This window comes from Musa acuminata, chromosome BXJ3-7 (assembly GCF_036884655.1).
Source record: "Musa acuminata AAA Group cultivar baxijiao chromosome BXJ3-7, Cavendish_Baxijiao_AAA, whole genome shotgun sequence".
NCBI lineage: Eukaryota > Viridiplantae > Streptophyta > Magnoliopsida > Zingiberales > Musaceae > Musa > Musa acuminata.
Window position 1 is genome coordinate 4,530,423 of NC_088355.1, and position 16,677 is coordinate 4,547,099.

The following is a 16,677-nucleotide window of genomic DNA, read 5'->3' on the forward strand; positions in this document are numbered from 1 at the left end:
GCATCAATAAAAGTTTAAAGCCATTAGTATCTTGTGGAGTGAATTTAGCATGAAAATAATGACTTCCTGGAAAGATCTTTGCATCAAAATCTCCAAACATATTCTCGTTATCATAAGATATGATCCAATAAATAATCTCAATCACCTCCAGTTCATTACCTGCAACCACCACAAGTTTCACAACAGGATAAAGAGACATAGAATGGTTGAGCTCTCATTAAAAAAAAAAAAAAAAAAACAATCCATGTAAAGAAAAGAAAACATAGGCTTCACATTAATCCACCGATTGGAAGATTGGTTAAACAGACAATAATTCAAACTAAATTACAACCACTTCACAGTCACCTGATCCAAAGCCAGTATCGACATGCAGAGAAAGTGAAAGATAATGAAGAACTAACATCTTTTGTCCAAAGAATATACATGAATTTTCTAAAATTTTATTTCAAGCAACTCCGACCTACCCATGATTCCTGTCTAACAAATGTACACAACTTCCCTAATGTTTTATTTCAAGCAACTACAACCCAAGATATACAAGATCACTTCCTCCTCCCTTGCCGATCTGCATGATGTTATTCTAATCCTGCTTCATGCTTCACACCTACATGAAAGGGCAGCGCAAACAACAAACTGGAATCAAACTACCGATCCACTCTATCCTGTCTCCATTTCATCTCCTACTCAAAACTGGCAAGAAGTGCCCAGTCTCTGCATCTGCCTTTGACCTGTGGTCAAACACTTCCGATGCTGGAATGCATTGGGCAACAACTCCTGGAAATTCTCAAGAAAAACCGCCCATTCCTCTTCATCCATGTCTGCCAGCCTCACAAAACTCACGCTTGAAGGTAGCGTTTCATCAGCACTCCTACTATTCACAGATTGAATGCCTCCACCATCCCTATTGTATGCCTTACCGGTACTATAAGTATTCCTGTTCTGTGTTCCAACCTGGTTCCTCCGAGTCTTTCCAGTGATGCTGACACCTTTCAGTGATGCCGAAAGCTCGGAAACATACAGAAGTTTCTCACAAACATGTGGGAAGCCGGTGACACTGCTCTCTTTGTTCTCCTCCTCATTTTCCTCTTCTTCCTCCATGCTCTCCTCCAACCTTGACAGAAGGCTTCTGGGGCATCCTCCATTCAGTCCAAAGTCGAACGAATGCAATGAATTATACATCACATGCTGATCATCCTCATTGCATTCCATCTGAAACTGGAAATCTTCTTCCTCCTCTAGCACAGGTTTTGGATAAAACCCCTCTCTTTCTGCCGCTAACCTCATTGCCTCGATGCATATGCCCTCCAGCTCACTAGGTTCTTCTTCCATTCCCCTGAACTCTCTGCTCATCATCTCACCGATCTCCGCTAGGCAAAGCCCAAAAGCTGCTGCTTCCTTGAGGAAAATTGTGCACAAGACCAAGACTCTGAGGCAGGCTTCTCGGATCATTGGCAATTCCATCCGAAGCATGTCAGAATCTTTCATCGGATCAAGAGTGGCAATATATTCTAGCTCATCCTTGGAAAATGGTACTGATGCCTGTGGCCAGTGGATCCACTCAAAATAGGGATCCTCCAAGCTCTCCGGCAGGCAGAGGCCATGATCTATAGGGATCAGTTCCATCCTTCCCCCAAACCTACCAATCCCATTTTCAAGCTTCCTCACCAACAAGTTTCCAGCATGCCTATCTGTGTTGAAAATTCTTATATCAAGTATCCCAATTCTGTGTATCGCAGCAACAGGGAAGCTCGATGTGCCATGGTCACTGGCATCAAAATCATGAGGAATGAACTGCTGGAAAGAAGCAATCTTGCTGATCACCTGCTGCTTTCTGCTGCAGTGCCTGGCTCCACTGTTATTATTCATTCCATCGTTGACATGGAACACCGAGTGGGTTATCTTTACAAGGGCTGTCGGAGGAACATTTGCAAAGTTTCCATAGTCCAAAAGGTATGCGGCAACCTCCCTGAAGCCCGTCTCACCAACACGTACAGATCTTTTCAGACCTGGCTGGCCAAGGGCTTTACCAATGAAACCTTTTGGATTGTTAGGCGCAAATGGTTCCTCGTCCGTTGGCTTGACGATTGCAACATTGTCACCATTGCTATTCCTGAAATAGTAGGCACCTCCGAGCCCATTGTGAACAGGAATGGGATCGACACCACTCTTAATGGCCTTCACGGCATCCTTGACGAGCTGTTTCATCCGGTCACAGCGGCTTGAGCAACCCAATATCTCAATCGGCCCACTGGAATCCCTCTGTTGATGATCTTTTATGCTCGGGGACAGGCACGGGGTCGAGGAACTCCTGTGCATCGAGTTCCTCGAGAGAAGCAACGGGGAATCGCCCCGGATGGCACTGAGGTCATTCTTTAACACAAGATCACCAAAAGTGAGTGAGCTCTCCTCTGTGGGAACATTGAGTGCAATCTGCAGCTTCCTCTTCACGGTGTGGGCATTGTCCTGGCGATCCAACTCGAGACCCAACACACAGCCCGTCTCGGTCTGGATAAACACCCGACGCCGCCCCACCGGTTTTCCTTCGCCAATTCTGTTACCACATAAATCACCACTTGTGGTATGTTTTAAGACTGAAACTGCCATCTGGGTCTGAACAGGGCTGTCCAAATTAAAAGACATGGAAATCACCAAGGTATCGTCAAAGGTTAATGAGGAGGCCAGGAAAGCCAAACTGAGATGTCTTCTTCCTCTTCTTCGTGCGCACGCCAAACACAGAGGCTGACGCGGTTACGGAGAGGGGAAGATGCACATTAACAATCATGAAATGGAGGAAAACCACAAGCTTTGCATCAAGAAGAGTTGGTAGGAGTCATGGAGGCCTAGCAATTCCTCTATGCTTCAAAAGCCATTTAGAAAGTGAAGAACCCAATGCTGCAAGGGAGTCCCATTGTCAGAACTTTAGCTAAGAATTCGAACTTATTGACTACCAATTCACTGGTGAATTCAGTACCCTTTTTTTCTCTAATCAAGATAAAGACGGAACGGGAAAGATAAACACAGGAGTGAATCACTTGCAGGATAATGCACAGAAATAATTGCATACAAGAACACAAAAAAGAACTAACTATTGTTGATGCAATAAATCCCCTTGAGATCACAAAAGCTAATATCACCTGCATCCAAGCATGCAAATCGAATCTGAACCTACAAGTTTCTCTTACTCTATGATTCTTAGTGTGCTAAATCCCCTTGAGCATTGAACTTTGCATTTGATCGTAGTATTAGATAAGAACTAACTCCTGGAATTCGATTCGCGCAATTAACATGAAAATAAATGTATCTCTATAGTGAATAAATCATCGATTACTAAAAATTACATAAATCACAAAGAACAATAATTTTTTGTTCCTTTAAATTTGGAAGAGCACAACAACGTGCCGTTCGTCCAATAAATCAAGTCCAAAGAGATGGATTTGCATACAAAGATCAAACATGTAGGCATGAAATCTACAATTAGCAACTAGATCAAACATTATTTGCTTTGAGGACAAGGGAACCATACGAGTCCAAGTCAAACCGAAGGAAAAGGGGAAAAGCTTGAGATGCGAACATATGAACAGAACTAAAACTATCGAACGAATCCACCGAAACGAAATCAAGTAGACTGGGATCAAGCCCTACCGAGGCGATTACGACGGCGGCGAAGATCTGGAGGGAGCGACGCCGGCCGTCTGGTCCGACCCCAGCGGCAGGGCGAGGGCCGGGCACCGACGGCTCGATGATATCAAAGGAACGGTCGACCGCTGTGACCCCGGCGCTAGCGACGCCAAGACCTCTACGGTACTCCTCCCAGACCTCCAACCACACCGCCGCCAGTCCCCCTCTGGCCCTCTTTATAATATATTAAGCCTTGCCTGGGGTTCAAAAGTAACCGTGGTTAAGTGGGCCACGAGATGAATCTAACCGTTCGTCTCGGTCTTCTGAAACCATCTCAGCCGTTGGTGAACCAGCACTTTTCCCGACCGGTTTCGCTGCCAACTCAACTCGACTACCCGCCTCGCGATTGGACTGCGCGTTCGTGGGACCCAACAGTCCCGGAGAAAGAACTCGGTCCTATCCAACGGAAGAGTCTGGAAGATCAACCGGTACCGTCGGATGGGCGAAGAGGGACGATCTCGTCCGTCGGATCGGAGATCACGATGACGTGGGGGATAACGATTGGGACCTCTGCCGACGGCGATTTCTCCATGGACCTCTGCAACAGGATAATTACACGAACGCCATCGTCGTGAGGACGTGACTCCTTTTTTTAATATTTAACCATTAAAGTATATTGAATTTAATTATAAATGATCACATCATTTGTTTTTGGGGCATTTAAAAATACAAAAATAGGGGCAGAGTGTAGGAAAAGGACGAGCATCCAAACAGTGGTCTCTTTAATTGTTTTGTTATGATGGATGAGATATGCTTGGTTTTGGTGCGTCAACCTTCGGAAGTATCAGTGTGCGGATCAGATGTGACGGCCCCAATTCTGTGTCCGGTGGCGTGGATTGGTCCTTTGCATGCAGTGAGCGATGCGAAAGACAAATACGGTGAGCTGTTTTGAATTGAGAGGTTCGACGGAGATGCCTCTGTGAAGCTTCTGCACAGCATAATTCCTCTTTGGCTTCTTCAAAACAGCTCACATTGGAGACACCCACCAACCTCAGGTGCCAAAAATGATTAAAATATGTTAATATATATTTTGATTGAAAAATAAAATTAATTATATTATGAAAAGTTAATGTAAAAAATCTAAATAAGAAATTATCATGAATTAAGAATAAATCTTAGATATCTTTATATGCTGTGAATAAATATAATACTTCGAACATCCTAATATATCTTAAACAATTAAAGCTTTCTATTATGGATCTATTAAAAATAAATTAGATTCTCTTGAAGAAAATAAATTAGATTTTTTATTATTTTATTATATTATTATTTTGAATTCCTAAATTATATAGTAGAGAATAAAGAGTCAAAAGATAAATTTTCTCTCATCAAAATTATGGTTTAAAATTTCCTAATATAAATGGATCCGATAATTTTGATCAGAAGCCCACTAAATCTTTAATATATTTTATCCTAAATTAATTGAACCATGTAATCTTATAGTTCAGACATAAACATTAATCCAATCATAACTTCTTATCGCCAACAAATTTTATAGTCTCTATTATATATATATATATATATATATATAATAGAGACTATAAAATTTCACTTTGCTCCTTTGGTTCTTATTAATTTGCAGGAAGAGGAACTCATCGACCGGTTCGTCGTCTTGTCTCTCTAGGGTTTCGCATGATCTCCTCCCCTCCCCGTCCGAGATTTCGCTGCGATCCGTCTCTCGGTGGATCTCTCTCTCTCTCTAGGGTTTCGGATGATCTCTTTCTCCCTTCACTATGGCCAAGATTTCGCTGCTCTCTCCCTCCTAGGGTTTCGGTGGACCTCCCTCTCTCCCGCTTCTATGTCCAAGATTTCGCTGCGACCTAGTGTGAGTTGATCTGACATTGGAGGAGGATTAGGGGGGGGAATCGGTTCGTGAAGTTGACGTGCAGATCGAGGGCGACTCCTCTCCCGGAGGTATTCTTCCTTTCCTGGAAGCTTTCTCTGATTGGTTTCCTTTCTTCTTCTTGCCTTATTCTTGCCATGCGATCTGGTGCGACGTCATGGGACATTGGACGAGGATTAGGAGGGGAATCGCTTTGTAAAGTTGACAGGCAGATCGAGGGCTCCTTATCTCCTGGATGTAAAGCTTTTTCTTCTTCCTGCCTCTTTTCTCGCAATGTGCTGTGTTACGCTCATGGAAACCCACTCCACAAGCCTGTATTCTATTTCTTCTTCTTTTTTTCCCTTTAATTCTTTCTTTTAATTATGTATCTCCCTCCCTCCTCCATGTCGAAGATCTCGATGTTATATGGCGTAAGTTAATCGGACGTTGGACGAGGATCAAGAGGCGAATGGCTTAGAAGAGTCGGCATGACGATCTAACGCCCCTCCCTTCCTGGGGCTATTCTTTCTTCTTGGTTTCTTTTCTTCTTCTTGCTCTTTCTCGCAATCCGCTGTGTGATTCTCATCGAAGCCCATCGCACAAACCTTATTCCGTGTGAACCAGCAGGGTTAGTCCCGTCGATCTCTTTGCCTGCGCGAGAGAGGTATTCTTTCTTGATTCGTTTTATTTTGGTGTAAAAGAATCTTCTAAATTAGGGTTCGCAGGGTTTAGCTCTTCTGTTCGATTAAAAGAATAAAGATTCTGTATAAGGATTTCTTATGTTGCTGCCTACAAGATTTCTCTTGTCAGAGTTATCCTTTCTGTTGATCTTCTCCTTTTTCCGGTCTTAAAAGCATCTGCAGATTTTATGCTGGGGATCTAAGCTCACTTGTGTTTGACCAAAAGCTTTTATTCTTTATAATCTTTATCTACGATAGCTAAATGTGCTGTTTGCTTATGAGTGTTATGACTTGACATTGAGCTATTACTTGATTGGATATGGAATGCATGTTTCCTTCGTTTCTCTTATCAATATGCCTACAGAAAATATAGATTTACCTGTCATTGACGTCACTGTGTGGTGAGTAGTTCTTAAAGTCTTTGTATGAGATTCTGTTACCGAGTTGAGATAATAGGTTTGCAGATTCAGTGAAGTGGTGTCATGAAAAACTGTATTAGAGGGAGTTTTTTTTCTGGTCTTGAAAGCGTTACATAATTGTAGAACATTAAAGCATCTACAGATTTTATGCTGGGGATCTAAGCTCACTTGTGTTTGACCAAAAGCTTTTATTCTTTATAATCTTTATCTACGATAGCTAAATGTGCTGTTTGCTTACGAGTGTTATGACTTGACATTGAGCTATTACTTGATTGGATATGGAATGCATGTTTCCTTCGTTTCTCTTATCAATATGCCTACAGAGAATATAGATTTATCTGTTATTGACGACACTATGTGGTGAGTATTTCTTAAAGTCTTTGTATGAGATTCAGTGAAGTGGTGTCATGAAAAACTGTATTAGAGGGAGGGAGAGGCATTGGTAGTATATGAATGCATATTTTAACCCAGAATGATACAAGTTCTGAAACTTCAAACTGAGGGATAACGGTGATACGATTAGCTGTGCTTTGTGCAATGCATGGATTTAAGCTGTTTGGTCATCATTAGGCTAATTTCATGTGTGATCACTTGTGCCTGTCCGAACTAAATGGATTAAGTTTGTTTCTGCTCTCAGAAGAAGAAAAGTACTTTCCTAAACATTACTGAAACGTAGTATTTTGAAACTATAACTAAGTTTAGATTGCTCGCGTTTGTTGTAGTGGAGCTTATAGTGAAAGTGGACGGGTAGAGTGGTGAGCAGAAGGCAGCCATGCTCACAGCTCCATGGGTATGGCTATCATTGACATTTTGGGAAAAGAAAAGGAGCTTTCTTGAGGATATCTTCCACGTTCCTAGTGTGGACATTTGAAGCATCTTTTGGTTAAAAGGGTCACAGATTCGGATTTTGGATTGGCTGGAGGATATAGTTTCTAGATTGGTTGAATTGGATGATCCAGTTGGTCTTTTTTGACGATATTGAAAATTGATGAGAAAAAAAGCTGATTGACTCCAAATGGTTAGAAACCAGCAGGAAATCTGCAGTAGATGAGCCAGCACCAATTGGGATAATCTGAATGAAATCAGGAGTGACCTTCCTAATTATAATCAGTTGGGAGGTGTCAAAGCTGGTTGGCTTGGTTAATCTGCTAAAAGTTATATGGAGTTGCATATTTATGAAGCAACATGTGGGTGGATATTACTATATATCATTGATATAATATTGTTCATAATTTGTTCCCGCTATCCTTCCTTTGTTTATGTTATGAAAAGAACCATAAATCCAAAGCTTTATAGAATGTTGCTATTATATACCTGTTCTTGTCTCCCTCCCTCTCTCTTTCGTTATATATGCTTGTGCACTGTAAAAGCACGATCCTTCTGTTTATGTTCTGAAACACAGACCAATAATTGGAAAGCCCTGTTCCGTCTTGACTTCTAACTTGTTTTCTTAGTAACAGTGAATTGATGTCTATGCTAACATTGCAAAAAATATATATATGTTTGCCACCATGTGACCTTTGGCACAATTAGGTTTTTCTATGTTTATTTCAAATTTCATGGTACGTACAGGTTTTTCTATGTTTTTAGAAGAAAAGGATGGGTTATGTTTGGGTCTGAAATCAGGAAAATGCATAGGTTTTGTTGCCTTGTACAGGTTTATAAGGTTAAAATGGCATTAGCTGGTGTGTGTGTGTGTGTGTGTGTTTAGATTCTATGATATTTCTAAACATTACATCTTTTCATTATTAAAGAGGGACATTTTGCCGAATGAATAAGTGGTGGTTTTTTAATGCTAATGTCTCTCCTGAAAGGGTGTTCGATTCAGGTAACTTGCTTTCTCGACCACAATCTGGCTGCTAATAATTGATGGTAACTTGCTTTCTCATGGGTGAAAATTTTCTCCTTAAAGGTGTTTTAGGATTTTAAACCTCTGGATCATCCCTTTATTTTCTGTAGTATTTGGGCAGTGTCATTCGTGAGGCTCTTTTCTTTTTACACTGGTTTTTTGAACTTTGGGTTGCGGCATGAATTGTTTCATTATAAAAAATATTTGAATCATTTTATTGCTTATAAATCTGTCGCAGAACGTTCGGTGGCAATTGCCACTTCTACTACGTGAAAGTTCGTTTATATGACTCGGCATTTGATTCTTTGTTTTTTCTTTCTTCCTTTTGGCATTTGATCAGTCTTATATATGACTCGGCATTTGATTCCTTTTTTTTTCTTTTCTGCATTTGATCAGTTATAAATGGGTTAGATTATCTTTTGATTCTTTTTTTCCCTTTTTTCTTTCTGATTTTGCTATTATTAATGAGTTAGTTTGTAATACCTTTTGAAACTTTTTATTACCTCTTATAAAAAATAAAAAAGCTCATAAAAAAAAAACTAATCTTTGCGATGTGATGCGACCCACGACTCTGTGCTTTGGTTGGTCGATTCTTTTTACAACCGTAGTTAATGCTGATGATGTCTCTTAAGTAGTAGTTGAGGAAGTAGCAAATTTTGAACTGACGTAGTTGACCGCATAGCAACGTCGGGAGTCTTTAAATCTCTACTTTAAATTGCAGTCTCCTTACAATATCTTTTAAGCAAAAAGCCTTCCAAACTGTGATTTTTCTTTTAAACACCAACTATAAAATTGATAATGTGGAGGCTAGAAGTTGTCGTCACTAAGTACTGCAAATAATCATAGATTTTGTATGACCAATCTATTTTGGCATCGTTACTTTTCATCAAAGAGTACCATTTTTTTTTTTTTGAAATCGTTGCCGTCATTTATTTAGAGGACCAATCTATTTTTTATAAAGAAAGAGTACCAAATATATATATTTTTTGACATTTTGATGTTATATGGGAGGTACCATTGGTCTAGTAAATAAGTTTCTGTTTCCTTCTCTCTTCTGTTTATATATATATATATATATTCTATTTTTTATTGACATATAAATTAAAAACAAAATCCAAAGCAGCCATACACAACATAAATGAATTTTAATTTAACGAGAAACAAAGTTAAGAGGAACAAATTCCTACTTCTTGATGGAGAAAACCCTCATCCAGGTGCTGCAAAAGGAACACGCCGTTGCCCGTTTCTCTGTCACTTCAAACTATCAAGATGATGGCACCCTTAATTTCAACCCTACGTTTTCAACTCAGTGCCTGAAAAGAGTATGCGACTAAATAGAAAAATATGTAGAATCGAAGACTCCTTTATTGCCATTACTCACATCATGGAAAAATAGATGAAAACATAGATGCATCGTGAACTGAAACTAGTCAACAAAAAAAAAAAGATTCATAAGACGTGATAAAAATAACAAAAGATGGAACCTCTGCCTTATCTCCTCTTCCACCATCTGTTTTAGGACGACCACTAACTAGATCTGCTCGTGACATGGACACTCACACTTACCTGTCTCTTCAGTGATTATTAATCATAATGCACATTTAGTTATTTTTTTAACTATTACTTATAAAGATGTCCCTACATCCCCGGTTTGGATATGCATCCCTACTAGATTGCCCATGCAACTTGGTGATCTCACTCAATCACTTGGTCGGGGATTGGTAGGAAGGACAATAGCACGAAGCGACCATGTGCATGACTCATAGTACAACATGCGCATGCTATTTCAAAGTACATAATGTTGTCAAGACAACAAATGCTATAAATATGCTATTCACGTCACTTTTTCCGAATGGAGGCAACCCTTCCAATAACTAGAACATGCGAACCACCCTAGCCATACACAAGTCCTAGCTAAGTCCTCGTGATATGGTCCTTGAATTAGTGTCACACACGCACACACTAGACTAAGCTATTTTCCGAATCGAGGCAACCCTTCCAATAACTAGAACATGCGAACCACCCTAGCCATACACAAGTCCTAGCTAAGTCCTCGTGATATGGTCTTTGAATTAGTGTCACACACGCGCACACACACACACATAGACTAAGCTATTTTCCAAATCGAGGCAACCCTTTCAATAACTAGAACATGCGAACCACCCTAGCTATACACAAGTCCTAGCTAAGTCCTCATGATATGGTCCTTGAATTAGTCACACACACACACACACGCACACACACACACAGACCAAGCTACCAGTCCCCAATACAATCAATACATGCAGTAATAAATGATTCTGTAGGTATATATCGGAGCCATATTAAAACAAAAAAAAAAACACAAAGGTTCTACGAAATGCAGAAATAAATCAAAGAAACTTACAAAGAGATACAAAAGAACTTGTAATCACACTAGAAGGAGCACAATGATCTTTTATTCTTATAAAAGTCGGTGTAACCCAGTAGATGACTAACTGATGTCAAAACCTTATGGATTTCAGCAAACCAAGCTTCGAATATTTGAATCACAAAATGCAGACATGCATGCAATCAACTTCAGTCATAAATTAATCAGATGATCAAAATACAATAAACAACAATAGTAGAAAGTCAGGATGTATTGCTCACGAAGTGTGTAAGCTACAAAGCGGCTCGGGTTATCCGATCAAAACCAGAAGCAATCCCCTAATCTTGGAAAGCTTCCGCAAGGAGAAGAGAACAAATAAATAACAACACAAAAGAAACAAGAGCAAGCGGGTTTTCTTTCCCTCTTCCCCTACGATCTACTCCCCCTCTCCGCATCTCTAGCGTACCATCGGGCTGTCCATTGCTTGATGACGCGCGCGTCATGATTCGGAACTTCTTGCGATGGCAGTTAAAGGATGAGGACTAGTGGACCACGGGACGATTCTAAAGAACAACAAGACAAAAAAGGAAGGGTTGATGATTGTTGGTGGAGCAACTTATGATTTCTAGACGTCCTCAACTCTAAAAGCTTTTAGAGAAGAGCAATTCTTTGTTGATCAAGGGAACATTGTCGGCTGATGTGACGAAAGGTCTTCATCGGGTTTCCAAGAAGAAAAAAGAGAAATATTCTAGCATGAATCTTCCACCAAGAAAAAACCATCACGATGGCGTGTATATATACACATGAAATAAAAAGAAACAGGGGCACTAAATGACAAGCAGATCTCCCATTCAGTTTTCCATGAAGTTTCGGCTTAACGCACAAATGACAGATCAAGAATTAAAGATGACCAAGAACAAAACCCTAGGCAGAAACTTCATATATGGCAATATCAGCTGCAATTATCATTAAACGGGGAATCTCTCGTCTCTCATCGCATGTCAGATCAAGAACTAAAGATGACCAAGAACAAAACCTCAGACGAAAATTTCATATGCGGCAATGTCAATCGCAATACCAAGAATCTCATCTTTAAACCGGAAATTTCCCGTCACAGATCCCCCATCATCAAGAACCCTAGCGCGAAACACGCATCCGGATCAATAACTTACAGGAAAAGGGAACAAGAAAACGGGATCAACCACGAGGGTACAAGAAGGAACCACACCCGAGCGCTGGCAAGACCGCGAGACGAGACGATCGGTGGGCTCCGGTGGGTGAGCCGCTGCGGGGCCGAGGGCGACGGTAGCGGAAAGGAGAGAAGAGAGGACGGTGAAGCATCTGCCCCTTAAATAGAGGTATCGAAGCCCAGGCTGACGATGGTGGAATCCGAGGTGTGCGTGCGAAGCACGTGAGAGTGGTGAGAGAGCGCGCGGCGACGATCGGAAGCAACCGCTATGGATCCTCTCCAGCACTTGCTATAATATAGAATCTTACAACTCCCATCAGAAGCCGTAGATTAAATGTGGACCCCACTCGACGCTTCAATCAAGGTCAGCCCAAGCCCAACGAAGAGACGGTGCTCGAAGCCCCATCTTTTCCCAGATCCATGACACGTGTGGTCATTGACCGGTCAAACTGAAGACCTCGACTCCGTTAGTTAGACGAGCTCACGTGGCCTTCTCTTCGACCATCTTATCCTTCGGATCGAGATCAGACGGTTCAGGTGGATCAACAATAGAGAAGTCATAGGAACGAAGAGTCCAACCTCAGCGGTTCGACAACGCGCGAAACACGTGGCGTCATACTATCATCTTCAGGGCCTCCTCCCTGTTGTAATAGATGTATCTATTACGGAAGGGTTAACAGCAGATGATGTTTTGTAGCTTCTCAGCACTGTATTTTCTGCAAAAAAACCTAACCTCTTGACATCTTGAAATTGGTAAGCTCTTGAAGAAGTATTTTCTCAGGATGGCCACTTGCACTGTGAATGATGAATGACACTTGAAGTTTGAATAAAAGCATGAACATTTCCTTTTATCCATTGGATGAACAAATATAGGATGCACATTGTGAAGCACTTCCAAGTAAAACCAGAAAATTGTGGTCAGTAGCTAACAAGGTTTATTTGTCAATCATCAGAATCATTTATCTCAAAAGAAAATCTTTTAGGTATTACAATTGAATTTGGTGCAGACATGTTTCCACATCTAGAGATGTACCTGGATTGTGGCAACTTTTCAGCACTAACAGAGGGATAAATCTTGTTTGCTGCTTGGACGAGTCGCTTCCCGACTTCATTTTTGTCATTGCTGCTAAAAATTCTCTTACGCTTGCTGATTGGTGATGAAAGAGAAGAAAAAGTCGATGTGCGACGAGGCCTAGCATGAACCAATTTCCTATTGACTTGACTGCTCGATATCAGAGATTTGTTTCCGCATGATGTAGTGTTGCCTGCCTCGTAGCATCTGCTTTCAGCTACACGAGTATCCTTCTTTGCACTCGAAATGATAGCACTTGGTTGTCCCTTACCTTCAGAAGTAGTTGGTTTCTTCTTGGCAATTTTTCCGACATTATTGCTCATGAGACAAACTTGCTTTGTTTCTCTGTTGATATTGAAGGAACAAGCCGTATTACAGTCCGATTCACCTTCATTTGAGCTTTTATCGTCTGCCGAACTTTGCACATCTTTCATTGCAAAACCAGTTGCTTCATTTAGATGAAATTCTTGGGTATTCAGCATACTGGTGGGTTGCACGGTTACACTCTGAGTGTCCATCACATTTTTGTGCAGATTACTGCACGTGCTCGCCTCATCTTGGTTAGAGAAGTATCTTGAAATAAGACCGGTAACAGATATTTTCTCTGACAAATTCATGCTGGGAGTTTCTTCCATCGATAAAGAATTCTTGTGTTGCTCTTTTTCTGATGGCCCTTCTGATACCCAAGCTTTGTCCTTTTGAGTTGCATTTGGAGCAGTATTATCTTTTCTAACCTCTTTCCCAGAATCCAAACTAGAACCAACTCCAGATTTTCTGGTTTTATTGCTGATTACAGCTTCTTTTCCAGCAACATTCCCTTGAATGCCATGTTCCAATTTCCTCCTCTTCGACAGACTCTTCTGGCTTATAAGTGGCAAGGAAGGCACATCAACTTCTCTTTCGTCCCATGTCGAGCAATCTCTCACAATATTACCTGCCTGATTTATCATATTTGTAGCTGTAACTGTAGATATGGTAAAATCCACTGCCTTTGAAGCATTGCTACAATCAATCATGTTGGAAATGGACCCTTCTAATATGTGATCCATGTCAACTTCAGTGCATACGAATCGGCCCCCAGGTGTGCAACAATTTGAGTTGCTTGAAGCTGGTAACTTGTAGGAATTTGGCGTGACAGTTTCTTCCAGATAAGGAGAATCTCGTCTTCTGAATTGGTTCATCGAGGAAGGTATTGATGCTTGGTGCATGGATACGTCTGTCAACCTAGTAGCATCCATTCGAAGAAACCAAGTGCTGTGAAATCCTTGACAGGCTTCCTTTATTGGCATTGAGTCTGGGATATGATAGAGAAAAGATTTTTGTTTTACCTACAAACAGGGAAGAAAGTTAGGATGGGAAAAAAAGGAGACTTGGTAAAAATTGAAGTGGCTAAAAGAACTACCAAGCTACTAACCATGAGAGAATGGACAACAATTTTTCCGAGGGCTGGGAAACAAGAGTTGTGCTCACACTTGAGTTTACCTGCTTGCTTACACATGGCATGATCAAGATTTTCTATGAACAATAAGCACACAAGAAACCAGCTATCATAGATATGTACAAAGATACTAAGGAAACAACAATAGATTCACATGCACATCTTTCATAAAGGACTATTGAATTCAATCTTCTCTATTGCTTTGGAGAGAGGCTTCATTTGGTAGAGAAAATATATTTTGACATCTACCCCCAAAACCCCTCACCCAAACCAACCTTACAGTTCTTCCTTTCCCTTCCTATCTGTCCAATCCTGAAGAAAAGAAGTTGGGAGTCTGGAAGGAAGTCGGGACTTCTCTCCATCTCCTTTCTTCAATTCTCTGCTCTCATCTCCTCTCCATCCAAGTATGCCGTGTAGCATTACCAAGATCTTTCTCTCTCTAGGGAATTAAGTAACCTAATGGTTCTGGTTGCAAACACAATCAAACATCCCCAGGTTAATCAAATGAGCGTCTCTAAGTGGACACACTACTACCGCAAGCATAGCAAGGTACTCCGGAAGTCCCCTAGTATCTTTCAGCGAATAGTTCCAACTACAGACACATATACCTTGACAAATCAGTTGACGCATTTGATCAAACAATTGGAAGGCATGCGAGAGCGCACACAAATCCACCACAGAATGGAGACAAAATATTGGAAACAGCGCAATCTTCGATCGGATTCCTTACGTTTCAGATCGCCGGCCGTGATGTTATCAGGGACGGATAAGGCGAAGCGAGTGCCGAGGTTGGTGTCGACGAAGAGGGGCGTCTCGGCCAAGAACCCCATGGGCACGGGAACGGGATCGGAGAGCAAAGCTGCGGCCTTTGGGTCCCCTTTCGCAGTCCAACCGAGCTTCTATTTCTGTTCTTTTAATTTCCCACTACCGAACGGCCGTTATAATAAAGTTTAAATAACGGCTGCCACAACGATCTTTTACTCGTCATATATATATATATATATATATATATATATATATATATATATATATATATATATATATATATATATATATATATATATATATATATATATTATTTTATTTTTATTTTTTTTTTTTCATGTTAGCATTTAAAATTGTTGGGAGCTGATCAAACACTGTGCCTTAGTTACTGTTGGTGGAATGTGTAATTGGCATTATCCTCAATGATTCGATTACATGACCTAAGTAAGTCACATCCAAGCAACATAAATAGAAGGCCAACTATTTTCCATACCATGAATCCAAAGAGGAAGAGTTCAAAACCTGCGCACAAACGAAGGAGAAGACGTCAAACGGACAACACCGCACTCATCAGAACACCCAAGCCGGGCATGATCGCCCAGACACCGACATGAGCGTGAGCAGCGTCGGAACGTTTCGGCCCGGTTTCGGAGCCTGAGCTCGAGCCGAAATCCGAACCCGAACCCGAGCTCGAACCGGATCCTCCACCCGGCTGCAGCCCCGGGGCGGGCCCCGGGCTGGCCGCGGCGAACTCCGGGTGCACCATCACACGCACGATGAGCCGCTGGCCGGCCTCGCAGTGCCCCGGCGTGCCGCTGATGAAGAAGAAGAAGCCGTAGCGGTCGAAGCGGAAGGTGGTGTTGCCGTCGTCGAACGCGAGAAGAGGGTCGGTGGTGTTGCATTCGCCGTAGGCTTCCCGGTCCACAACCAGCACTGAGTCGTTCTTGTACTTGAAATCTACATGGTTACATGAGAGAGATGAGTTGGTTGTTTAGTGAAAGAAAAGGAGATCACGTAACCGGCTGGTATGAGATGCACAGCATCGAAAGGAAGCTTGGTTTATCCATGGCTTCTGGTAGTTAATGCTTACACACGGAGTCTCCGACGTGGAAGCGGTTCTTCATGGCCCACCGGTTATAGGACTCGGACTCATCTCCGGCGGGGACGATCCAACCCCTGGATCCACCCACATGGAACTCCAGACCCGACTCCACGGCGACCATCAGAAGAGGGACGAAGGTGAAGAAGGATAGGAAGCCGATGCAGGAAAGATTAGCCATGGAGGAGACAGAAAGAGGAGGAGGAAGGTGTGCTGCTGCTTTTTCTTGGTTGGCTCGGGAGTGGAGTGGAGTGAAGTGCGATGCGTGTGTTTATATAGAGGAGTGGTGTGGGGAAATCATGGGCAGTTTGTTAGT

The 16,677-nt window shown here is 41.7% G+C and overlaps 3 protein-coding genes and 1 long non-coding RNA gene across 5 annotated transcripts; 1 reads left to right on the forward strand and 3 right to left on the reverse strand.

Moving 5' to 3' along the window:
- Nucleotides 1-247: 247 nt before the first annotated feature.
- On the reverse strand, nt 248-3,838 carry LOC103990496 (phosphatidylinositol 4-kinase gamma 5). Its single transcript, XM_009409662.3, has 2 exons — nt 3,643-3,838; nt 248-2,892 (listed from the first exon to the last, which is right to left on the reverse strand). Exon 2 carries the CDS (start codon nt 2,638-2,640, stop codon nt 685-687), a length of 1,956 nt encoding a protein of 651 aa, XP_009407937.2. The 5' UTR covers nt 2,641-2,892; nt 3,643-3,838; the 3' UTR covers nt 248-684.
- Nucleotides 3,839-5,248: 1,410 nt separating this feature from the next.
- On the forward strand, nt 5,249-6,907 carry LOC108953365 (uncharacterized). The gene is made up of 2 exons (XR_001979029.2): nt 5,249-5,592; nt 5,914-6,907. It is a non-coding gene; the product is annotated as an uncharacterized LOC108953365 (long non-coding RNA).
- A 4,700-nt stretch (nt 6,908-11,607) lies between these two features.
- Nucleotides 11,608-15,418, reverse strand: LOC108953366 (uncharacterized). 2 transcript variants are annotated; one of them, XR_010498100.1, is made up of 4 exons: nt 15,228-15,418; nt 14,474-14,541; nt 12,027-14,387; nt 11,608-11,935 (listed from the first exon to the last, which is right to left on the reverse strand). XR_010498100.1 is itself a non-coding variant. In XM_065159338.1 (3 exons), exons 1-3 carry the CDS (start codon nt 15,325-15,327, stop codon nt 12,930-12,932), a joined length of 1,626 nt encoding a protein of 541 aa, XP_065015410.1. In that variant the 5' UTR covers nt 15,328-15,418; the 3' UTR covers nt 11,608-12,929. The 2 variants fall into 2 exon arrangements, 1 of the variants encoding a protein (XP_065015410.1); XM_065159338.1 differs by having other exon boundaries at nt 11,608-14,387.
- Nucleotides 15,419-15,703: 285 nt separating this feature from the next.
- Nucleotides 15,704-16,630, reverse strand: LOC103991079 (early nodulin-like protein 6). Its single transcript, XM_009410442.3, has 2 exons — nt 16,353-16,630; nt 15,704-16,219 (listed from the first exon to the last, which is right to left on the reverse strand). The coding sequence occupies exons 1-2, from the start codon at nt 16,540-16,542 to the stop codon at nt 15,810-15,812; spliced, it is 600 nt and encodes a 199-aa protein (XP_009408717.2). The 5' UTR covers nt 16,543-16,630; the 3' UTR covers nt 15,704-15,809.
- Nucleotides 16,631-16,677: the final 47 nt, after the last annotated feature.